This window comes from Henckelia pumila, chromosome 4 (assembly GCF_033568475.1).
Source record: "Henckelia pumila isolate YLH828 chromosome 4, ASM3356847v2, whole genome shotgun sequence".
In the NCBI taxonomy this organism is placed as follows: Eukaryota; Viridiplantae; Streptophyta; class Magnoliopsida; order Lamiales; family Gesneriaceae; genus Henckelia; species Henckelia pumila.
Genome location: NC_133123.1, coordinates 169,363,228 through 169,374,983, shown reverse-complemented (window position 1 = coordinate 169,374,983; position 11,756 = coordinate 169,363,228). Strand labels below are relative to the sequence as shown.

At 37.1% G+C, this 11,756-nt stretch overlaps 1 protein-coding gene across 18 annotated transcripts; it reads right to left on the bottom strand.

Moving 5' to 3' along the window:
- Positions 1-6,107: 6,107 nt before the first annotated feature.
- On the bottom strand, positions 6,108-11,501 carry LOC140863190 (uncharacterized). 18 transcript variants are annotated; one of them, XM_073266423.1, is made up of 11 exons: positions 10,950-11,497; positions 9,793-9,856; positions 9,637-9,691; positions 9,331-9,537; positions 9,036-9,234; positions 8,836-8,939; positions 8,624-8,760; positions 7,412-8,548; positions 6,902-7,021; positions 6,700-6,819; positions 6,108-6,439 (listed from the first exon to the last, which is right to left on the bottom strand). In XM_073266423.1, exons 5-7 carry the CDS (start codon positions 9,192-9,194, stop codon positions 8,643-8,645), a joined length of 381 nt encoding a protein of 126 aa, XP_073122524.1. In that variant the 5' UTR covers positions 9,195-9,234; positions 9,331-9,537; positions 9,637-9,691; positions 9,793-9,856; positions 10,950-11,497; the 3' UTR covers positions 6,108-6,439; positions 6,700-6,819; positions 6,902-7,021; positions 7,412-8,548; positions 8,624-8,642. The 18 variants fall into 18 exon arrangements, with proteins under 18 accessions (XP_073122524.1, XP_073122518.1, XP_073122515.1 ...); XM_073266417.1 differs by adding an exon at positions 10,462-10,553 and having other exon boundaries at positions 6,700-8,548; XM_073266414.1 differs by having other exon boundaries at positions 6,902-8,548.
- Positions 11,502-11,756: the final 255 nt, after the last annotated feature.

Here is an 11,756-nt window from a genome sequence, read left to right as displayed (position 1 = left end):
TTCCTGGAAGAAAACATCAAGTGGGTGACAAAATCCATTGTCACATGCTTTCACTAACACTCCGAAATCTCTAAACTCTGAAACAATCTACCGAGTCGTCGGAATTCTACCTTGACCTGCTGACACACAAGGCATCGAGACACGAACTAATACACATTGCGCTTCATTTCTTTCCACCATAATCTTGTCCGTAGATCCTTATACATCTTCATACTGTCTGGGTAAACATATAATCTACTATGATGAGCCTACGACAAGATCTGATCCCTCAGTGTGGAATAATCAGGAACTAACACAAGACCAGAAAAACACAACAAACCATCACCTTGGAGACGAAAACCAAAATTATTCTCATCCTAAGCTCGGGATAACTTCTGAGTCTTCGGATCAGCACTTTGCGCATCTCTAATTCGAGTATACAAAGCTGGCTCGACAAGTATTGATGAAACATGAACTCCATGTTGTTCTTTCTTGTGCCGAAAAGTGAATCCTAAGGAAAAACACTCCTCTACCACTCGCGAAACTGAGCTAGTATGAAGGGAACTCACATACACTTTGCGACTAAGAGCATCAACAACCGTATTCGAAGAACCTGGATGGTACTTGATTTCACAATCATAACCCTTAAACAGATCCATCCAACGACGTTGCCTCATGTTCAACTCAGCCTGAGTGAACATAATTTTCAAACTCTTATGATCCGTGAAGATCTCAAATCTCTCACCGTACAAATAATGACGTCAAATCTTAAGCGCAAAGAGAATGGTTGCAAGCTCCAAATCATGTTTGAGGTAATTCTCCTCATTAGTCTTCAGCTGTCTGGAGGCATAGGCAATTACATGGCCATTCTGAGACAATACACACCCAAAACTCTGGAGAGAAGCATCGGTGTAAAATACAAAACCACCAAATCTAGATGGCAATTCTAGCACTGGAGCTTTCGTCAAACGACTTCGTAACTCGTGAAAACTCTCTTCACACTCTCTAGACCAAACGAAAGAAACATCCTTCTTCGTAGAGAAATTTTACACAAAGCGTCGATAATATCTTGCCAACCTTAGGAAACTACCGATCTCTGAAGCAGTCATAGGACCCAACCAATTCAGAATAGCCTCTGTCTTTCTAGGATCAACTGCCACACCATCTCGAGAAATCACATGACCAAGAAAGACAACTCGGTCAATTAAAAAATCGCACTTATTGAGCTTAGCGTACAACTGTCGCTCTCTCAATATCTGCAAAACATTACGAAGATGGAAGGCATGCTCGTCAACACTGCGAGAATACACCAAGATGCCATCGATGAACACTACCACGAACTTATCCAAGAAATCGTGGAAAACCCTGTTCATCAAGTCCATGAAAACAATAGGAGCATTCGTCAATCCAAACGGCATTACCAAGAACTAATAGTGTCCATACCGTGTACGAAATGCTGTCTTAGAGATGTACTCATTTTTAACTCTCAACTGATGATATCCTGATAACAGATCAATCTTAGAATAAACAGAAGTCCCCTAAAGCTGATCAAACATATCATCTATCTGCGAAAGAGGATACTTATTCTTAACAGTCACCTGGTTCAGCTGGCGGTAATCTATGCAAAGACGCATCGAACCATCCTTTTTCTTGAAAAACAGCACGTAGGCTCCCCAAGGTGAAACACTGGGTCGAATGTAGCCCTTATCAAGAAGATACTGCAACTGCTTCTGCAATTCCCTCATCTCTGACGGAGCCAGACGATAAGGTGCTCGGGAAATCGGCGATGTTCCTGGCAAAACCTCAATGCCAAACTCTACCTCATGAACATGAGGAAATCCTGAAAACTCGTCAGGAAACACATCCGAAAACTCTCGGACCGCTGATATCTAATGAATGTCTGAAGCCTCTAAGGATGCATCAATCGCGTAGATAAGGTAGCCTTCCCCGCCAGAATCTAAAGCACGACAAGCTTTCAGAGTAGAAACCACTGGCATCGGGGGTTGCGCTCCCTAACCATAGAAATACCACACATCTCCATCCTCAAGGCGAAACTGGACAAACCTCTTGTTGCAATCCACTACGGCTCTATAGATATTCAAAAAGTCAATTCCAATAATGCAAGCGAAATCATCCATCGCTAAGATCATCAAATTAGCACTCAACTGATGACCCTCAAATTCCAAAATACATCCTACCACTAGAAGCTTAGCCAATACCTCTTGACCCATCGGAGTCGAAACAACTAACAACACGTCTAAGGGAACATACGGTTGTCTAAATCTCTAAACAAATCGAGCTGGTATGAAAGAATGAGACGCACCAGTATCGATCAAAACGCATGCAAGAAAACGCATAAACTAAAGGTATCTGCAATCATTCTCTCGCTATTTGATATGAATTCTTAATGTATGGAAGACAAACACGACTATATTAAAATCGTACCCTCAATCCAATAACAAAAGAAATCAAGAAATTTGCCCAATCTTGAAACAAGTAAAAGTTTTGGATTATTCACCTCTAGTTTACTTGAAACTAGCAACAAACAATCACAAAAAAAACAGTGATCACAATGGAACCTTCAAAAAACCTGTTTCTGACAACCCACGAGGATAATCAATCGACAAACGCCACAAAGTTAAAGAACTTTGATAAGTTTGATTTTGAGAAAAACACAAAGCTTTAATCAAATTTCTAGAGAGAATTTTAATTGATCAATATCAAAATCTGAATTCTATATCAATAATGAATGTTTTTGTTGTATTTATAATACAACTACAAAATACTAAAAGATATCGCGAAATAATTCAAAATATATCTAAAGATATCAAAGATATATCCTAAAAGTTTTCTAATATAACTAAAAGACTCAAAATTGGAAAAATAGTGCCAAAATTTCAAAAAGTTTCGCACACACACAAAACGTCAAACTGTGTGAAAGAGAGTACAGGCGCGGGCACGCGACGGACAGGCGCGGGCGCGCATGGCTATCGGAAATCCTATTTTCAAAAGTCTTCAAACGCCACGGGCGCGCGATGTATATAGCGCGGGAGCGCATAGAAATCTGCCTTACAACTTAAAAAATCACTCAGATGCGCGGGCGCGCGGGCTTCTCGGGCCATGTCACTTATTTTTGTATTTACTTTGATATTTTTTCCACTTTCTTGTTTCTTTGAACTTTAATAATATTGTAACATTCACCAAAGTGATCTTCAAACATTCCAATGTCTTCCTGATAATCATCATAAACAATTGAAGTGCATTTTTGAATCTCTTAGCTCGACCTCTCGTAATCGGTCCTCTTGGCATCTCCAACGGATCCTTAGCCATGTGGTCAACATGCGAGCTATTCATGATCGCATCATCCTCCCCTTCTTGAAAAGGATTTGTCCTCAAATCTTGATCATCACCTACATCAAACGGAAACAAGTCAGAAACATTAAAAGTTGTACTCACATTGTACTCACCTGGCAAGTCTAATTTGTAGGAATTGTCATTGATCCGCTCCAAGACTTGGAAAGGTCCATCGCCTCTAGGTAACAACTTAGAACGCCGCTTCTCCGGAAAACGCTCCTTCCTCAAATGCAACCAAACCCAATCACCGGGTTCAAACACAACCTTCTTTTTATCTTTATTTGCTTGTCTTGTGTATTGCAAGTTCTTCTTTTCAATAATCACCTTTACCTTTTCATGCAAATTTCGCACAAACTCCGCCTTTTTCTTACCATCCATGTTAACTCTTTCACTCATAAGCAAAGACATTAAATCCAACGGGGTTAATGGATTAAAACCATACACAATTTCAAATCGTAAAAAATTTGTAGTATAATGCACACTACGATTATATGCAAACTCAACAAATGACAAACATTCTTCCCAACTTTTCAAGTTTTTTTTATTATAGCACGCAACAAAGTCTCTAACGTTCTATTAACAACTTCAGTTTGACCATCCGTTTGAGGATGACATATAGTCGAAAACAGTAGTTTAGTACCAAGTTTGCACCATAATGTTTTCCAAAAGTAGCTCAAGAAACGAGTATCCCTATCAGACACAATACTCCTAGGCATGCCATGCAATCTAACAATTTCATTAAAGAACAAGTCCGCAACATGAGATGCATCATCAGATTTATGACACTCAATGAAATGAGCCATCTTAGAAAATCTATCAACCACCACAAACACAGAATCCCTCCCCTTCTTAGACCTTGGTAATCCTAAAATAAAATCCATAGAAATGTCTACCCATGGTTCACTAGGAACGAAAAGTGGAGTATACAATCCATGTGGTTGTGTCTTAGACTTAGCTTTCCTACAAGTCACACACCTCTCACAAATATTCTCAACATCATGTTTTATATGTGGCCAATAAAAATGTTCATGCAAAGTATCATAAGTTTTAGCCACACCAAAATGTTCCATTAAACCACCCTCGTGTGATTCCCTAACAAGTAACTCACGAATGGACGATTTAGGCACACACAATTTATCTTCCCTAAACAAGTAGCCGTCATGCATGAAAAATTTATCTTTTGGACCATGCAAACATGACACATAAATATCCCCAAAATCAGGATCACTAGCATACAACTCTTTCACATACTCAAATCCTAAAAACATAGAATCTAGAGTAGATAGAAGCACATACCTTTGTGATAGAGCATCCGCTACCACGTTTTTCTTTCCTTGCTTGTACTTGATAACGTAGGGAAAATTCTCTACAAACGCCACCCACTTGAAATGTCTATTGTTCAGCTTTTATTGTCCTTTGAGATGCTTCAAAGACTCATGATTCTATGAATCACAAATTATTTTGGCCTCAAATAATGCTGCCACGTTTCAAGCACTCGAATCAAGGCATATAACTCCTTGTCGTAGGTAGGATAATTCAACGCTGCTCCACTTAGCTTCTCACTGAAGTATGCAATTGGTCGTCCACTTTGTATCAAAACACCTCCAATCCCTATACCTGATGTGTCACATTCAATTTCAAATGTATTAGAAAAATCAGACAATACAAGTAAAGGAGCATTAATTAATTTTTGCTTAATAATATCAAAAAACTTCTCTTGCTCCTCGCCCCAATGGAATGAAACGTTCTTTTTTATCACCGCAATCATAGGAGCCGCCAAAGTGCTAAAATCCTTCACAAATCTCCTATATAAACTTGCAAGACCATGAAAACTTCGAACTTGACCAATAGAAGTAGGCGTTGACCAATATCGAATTGCACTTACCTTATCCTCATCAACTTTGACACCTTGAGAACTCACAACAAAGCCAAGAAACACAAGCTCTTGGTAGTGCTTAATCGCGTCACGCCCAAATTACCCGACTCAATCAGATAAATAAAATATGAAGTAGTGTGAGTAGAGATCGTTCCCACGAGGAAAGAGAAATTTAATGTGTTCTAAAAATTACTGAAAATAAATAAAGGAGTTTTGAGTTTTGGGACTTAACTACTGAAGTTTTAAACAATTAAAATTAAATATTATCACTATCATGCAAGTTTGAGAATTAAACTGATGAAATCAATAAGAAACAAGCATTGGTATCGGTCGACTACACCCTTGATATTTATTCATTCAATCATCGATTCCCTAAGAATAATTAATCCTATCAAATATTCATCATTAAAAATCAAATTCCCGTTTTACCTTAATCTTAGTTAATTAGACACCAACGTTCTAGATTAACCCTTACCAATAAATTAACCCGGATTCCAGCGATCTAAATTTAAATTTAAGGTACACTACAAGAAAAAATTCAAACCACAACGCTTTTTCCGCGTTGTTGTTGTCCCAGAAAAAGCGTTGTCGTAGGCAGTGTTGTAAAAGACCGCGGTCAAAGACAACGCAAAAAAAGCGTTGTGGTATTTGGAAAAAAAAAACGCTTTAAAAACTTTTTGGTATTCGAAAAAGACAACGCTTTTTAAGCGTTGTGGTATTCGGAAAATACAACGCTTAAAAAGCGTTGTGGTATTCGGAAAAGACAACGCTTAAAAAGCGTTGTTGTTTCAAAAAATTACAACGCGTAAAAAGCGTTGTAGATTTCAGCAAGGACAACGCTTTTTAAGTGTAAAAAAGCGTTGTGCTTTCTAGAGATGGCTTAAAAAAGGCATTGTGCTTCGTTGTTAATTAATTCACAAATTTTTAATTTTATAAATCACTCAAAATTCAAAAATTTATAAAATAAAATTTAATATACAAGCTTGCAATATTATAAATAATTCAAATATAAAAAATACTCGAATTATAAATCAATGAGCACTAGAAAAGAACTATACATTAATCTTGAACAATCTATGCATTAAAGCTAAAAAACACAACGCTTCATGTTCGTCTCGGCCATGTGCGCTATGCCTTCTGCCTCAAACCAGAGTCAGCGTTCTTGACTTGATACTTTCATAAAACTTGAGGCAAATGCTTGATGAAGCATAGACGTGATTTGGTGCGCGCCTGAGTAAATTATTCAAAATAAAAACAAATGACATAAACATATAACCAACTTAAAACACATATTTGGCAGCAACCAAATATAAAACAAATATGAATAGATCAAAATGAAAAATAAATTTAAACACATATTTGGCAGCAAAAAATAGGAACTACGAAATGAAAAAAGAATGATTGAACAAGTTATAATTATTTTCATCATACATCCACTTTTTAACATATCATGTACGAGATGAAATCAAAATATGCGACAAGATTGAAACCTCATATGCCAATCCTCTCTTCAAAAGCTTCAAAAATATCCACTGTGTCCATTTATAATATTCAGGCTTTGTGGTGGAAATTTCCCGATCCCAGTCATACGAGAAGCGTAACAATTTGAGCTGAAATAAAGGACGAGCCAATAAAAAAATAATTAAAACCTTTCATGAAATCATTACTTCTCCTTGAGTCTTGTAGTCATACCTTTTTTCAATTTTTGAATACGAAAATGTTGTTTTCAAATCATTCAAAGTCTGAATATACAATCAGTTTTACATAGAGAGTTGCAATTGGGATGGAGCATATGGATTGTATCACTGCTTTCTAGGTCAATCAACACCACAAAGAATCTCAGAAATTATTTCATTAGCACTTGAATAAACAAAAAAAATACATTACAAAACAAGATATTCCTGTGTTTCTCCACTAACTCAGCAAACAATATAAAAAACATTAAGCAAAATGAAATCACTCATGTTTGCATGATCTAGAAACACAACACACATTGAAGACCTTGGAGAATATGTACCACATCAACTTTCATAAATAAGATATAACAGTAGTAACAAGGTAACGGAATCGGTCAATATTTTTCAGTGTCGTGAGTTTTGGGTGGTGCGTCCCTGTCTGTCATAAGTGCATTTAAAATATTAAAAAAGAAAGGATATAATTTAATAGCAGACAACTAAGAAAGTACGTCCAGGAAAGGAATACCTCAATGGCATATTTCTCAGTGGGTAAACGGAATGCATCCCAATCCATTGGATGAAACACATTGAAACCCTGCATCCATTTAAGTCTTGCAAGGATATCAGTAGCAGTATACAGATGCTAAGTAATTTATATTTCATATACCTCAACATATCCTTTTCTTCTCGTTCAGAAAATGAAATAACCTACTCTATTTTGTGCATACTTTTTCGCAAATAGAAGAGCCCAATTTAGAACCCATCAACAACCATAAGCTCATAGACTTACAATTACAAAGAGAACACAATCGAGAACCATTATCAACAACAAAACCTCTCCACTTGTACATGCAATTTTTGTAAATCACAAAGTTTTAGGAAAGAAAAATACCGTACAAATCATTCAGTAGTAAGCTCAAGACTTTACCAAGTTGTAATCCATTTAAAGCTTCCCCTGCAAGTTTAGCATAATCCAGATTCTCAAGATTTTACTTAAAAGCGTTGTGTTTATTTTTTTAAAAACGTTTTTTGTAAAAAGCGTTCTTTCAACTGTTGTCAATGACCATTTTTGTTGTAGTGTATAGAGACTTGTTAAATTCTTTTGCACATGAGGAATATTTAAAGCACACAAGGGTCGCAAGATTTCTGCATTAATATAAGAATATTAGAATGAAACAACACATCTCAATGCATGATAGCTTGCTTTTTTTAAACCACACGTACATGTCTTTATGCTAAAAATAATATAAGTACGTCTAGTCTTGTGAAAAGAGAGTGACCAGATTAATATATAAAACCATGTAGGGCTGCTGTTGTTGCACCAAGTGCTAGCTAGGCCACCCTCCACAAACACGACATGACAAATGCAGGGCACACAGTCGTCGTCGTCGTCTCCCACTACTTGTTCAACATTAGTTACGAACAAAACACAAGGGCAAAATACTCAAAAAATCATGAAGACACTGAAATTAAGCGTTGATGTCACCTTAATTTGTCTGCAAAACTTTTGAAGTAGCTCAGTATATATGTGTCTGCAGATTTATTCTATGTTAGTGATATATGGAGTAAAATGAGATTCAAGGGTTCCACCTTTTTGTTTCTTTGAGAAATCAAATGCAATCCACCATTTCGCCCAAGACTGTCTATTTCGGATGGTTTTCATCTGTTCATCAGTATTCAGTTATTATATGATACCATACTGGCCTAATGTTATCTCCCTTAGCATTGATTATCATACTTATCTCTCAGAGCTTTGGTCATGGACTGGCAACCGCCGGGGTCGTGGAATGCAAATTAACAGCTATATTCGGGTTTTGAATGCTTTGTCGATGGTGTATCCAGCCATTCTTCTCCTCCGGAATCCGAAACTTTGGCCTTATACATATCCAAGTGAGAACAGGTATATATTCTTCAGATTATTGTTTGAGGTTGGTATTTTAGAATGGATACCTGTACATATAGGCATCGATAGGAAACGGAGCGTCGTTGGATTCCTCGAGGCACCCTTCACTCACCCAAAAAGAATCGAGTTCATAACCCTCTAACCTTCCTTCCTAAGATCATATATTTGATAAGTCGCTATTGTTATTATCGTCATCGTCGTTGTTATTTTGCATTCGAGGAGTTGTTATAGTGGTACATATACATACCTCAATGTAGTTCCTGAATGCCTCAATGACCTTAGAGCTTTTGGCCTTGGCGTATCTAGGCTCTGTAACAATATTTATTCTCAACTCCACTGATTCCAGTGGCTCTTCCAAATCTTTTATTAGACTCCCAATGCCTTCATTTGATCCTTTAAGCTTCATCTTACCATTTCAATGATGATATTTACGATCATATAAGCACCTGAAACAGAGGGCACCATATAAAACAATCTTTGGTTTATGCAAAAAATTTTGTAAATATAAATCCCATAGATGTAAAAGAATCAAAGAGATTTACCATCATCAAGAAAATGATTCTCTTTGAGGGCACCATGGCCTGAAGTTTCCATCATAAGATGAGCCTCAATTCCATCCTTATAAAGCTGCATGCCCTTATCAATCACATTCTTGTAGCCAACTCTATGCAGCCCTCCTCTGTCCATGATAAACCTTGTCAAGGCCATGCTTGTACGTGCATCGATCATGATAGTCGTGCTCGGGTGCTCTTTGAGAATAAACAAGGCAAGAATCAACACACAAAGGAGAAGACAGACACACAATCACCAAAAACGCCTAAAACCAGAAGAGTTTCAAGCCAAAATACCTCTAAGCAGCAATGGAGATGTCGAGTACACTATGAGAAGCATTAAACCAAACACCTTGCGGGCAGAAGTATGCGATTACATTTAAACTCAAATCGGCAAAAACTAGAATGCGAATGATATAGAAAGTTAACAGCTCAAACTCAACATTGACTTACCATTACAAACAACGACAAAAAACGGCGTGACGTCAGTCCGGAACTCGCCGTAATAATAGTGTGGCTACCCATCATCGAAAACAACAATTACCGGTTAAACAACAATCATGCAAAATCTTTTTTTTAAAAAAAATCATGCAAAACTAACAAGTAATCATACAAAAAAAGACGGAAATCCTGCCTCGGGTTAGTTAGTTGTGAGAATGTGACGATGAAATGGTTTATAGTTTAATATATAAATAAATACGATGAACATCTTGCATAACTACCCAATCAAGATTAATAGTCTTGTCATTTTTATATTGAACATACAAGTGCCATTTAATATCGGATAGGCCACCTCACATGAGATTTGATGCTCTTATTGTTATATATAGTTTTATATTACTTAATTAATTAATTAATTAATGGATACGATAATGGGAGACAACTGTGATTTAACTATAAATTGGAGAGGAAGCAATTGACGCGTACCCCACAGGTCTCTCCAATCCCAGGCTGTCCAAACATTAAATAAAATCATTGACTAGAACCATCCCGATTTTCTTAAATTCTTCCATTTCCCACTTTCAGACTACCCAAATAGCAAACACAACACCCCTAGCTTTTTTTTTTATTTATTATTATTAATTTTATTACTACTACAAAGGGAGGAAGAAAGCTACGTACGAAGATGACAATAATTAGAATTAGGAGCAGCATGGCGGTGTTGGCGGTGGCAGCCATTATGTTGAAGAAAACTACGGAATTGGTGTTCAATCCTGCGGGGATTCAGAATAGCAAAAAACTTGAAAATCATCTATATATAATACGACATAAACATCTACCATTCACCCCAAGTACCGTGGCTATTCTAAGGAGCTACAGATACATATGAACACATACATTCGCTCAAAGCAAGTAATGAAAAATAAGCTATTGAAGCAAACTTCAATATTTTTCCAAAAAGTGTACATTTGCCCCAAACTTTCAAAACTGAGGTCGCATTAATAAAATTCACACATCTAAGAGATCTCAGACAAGAAATGACCGTAAATCAAAACATTCATATTAATATAGCAGATCAATTCCAAATTCAAGAAACAAAACTCCAAAAGTAATCTTTCAAAATTAATAAAAATTTTGAAAAAAAATGAAAAACAGTAATCAACTAAAACCTAATCAAGCAGTGAGCACGAAGGCGCCACCAGCCTCCTTAATCTTCTTCTCCGTCTGCTTCGACACGAGCTTGGCCTTAATCTTTAAATTCACACCAAACGATATCACCTATCTAAAACAAAAGGCAGCAGTACTGAAAGATACAAACAAGAAGATCTCGACATGGTGGTGGCGCTCATCTGGCGGTGAACCCTGTCGTACACGCCGGAGCACGACAAAGAAGAAGAGTGTAGACGGAGTCGCCAAGTACCCCGAGCAAGGTAATCCGGAAGGTCTGCGAAGCAGCTTGTCAACTACAAGAGCGTGGATCAGATTGGAAATCCATGATTAAGCAGCAAAAACTGACGAAGGTTGGAGATGGAAAAGGAGCAAAAACGAGAGGGAGCTGCAGAGAAATCGCGACCAAGGGTTTGGGGATTTTGAGTTTATTTTTTCAACGTGAAGGGTAGATGTATAAAACAAAAAAAATTGCAGATCTAAGAACATACGGATGACTATGGCGGCAGAAGAGGGATGGGGCTAGGCCTCGACGGGAAGAAGATTGGGGATTTGGGTTTACACATTGCAGACAAAGCTTTAAATAGCTTTTAATTAAAGCGTTGTAGTAAATATAAAAAAACGCTCATACACAACGCTTTCTAGAAAGCGTTGTTGAAGAGTTGTTTTTTTGTAAATTTATAAAAAAAAGACAAAGCTTTTGTAGTAACCCGTATCTAGAATTAGCGATTAATGAGTATATTAATCGTGTAATTATGTTTAGATTAAGTAAAACATGATTAAGGAAATCCCAAATGGCCATTTCAGGA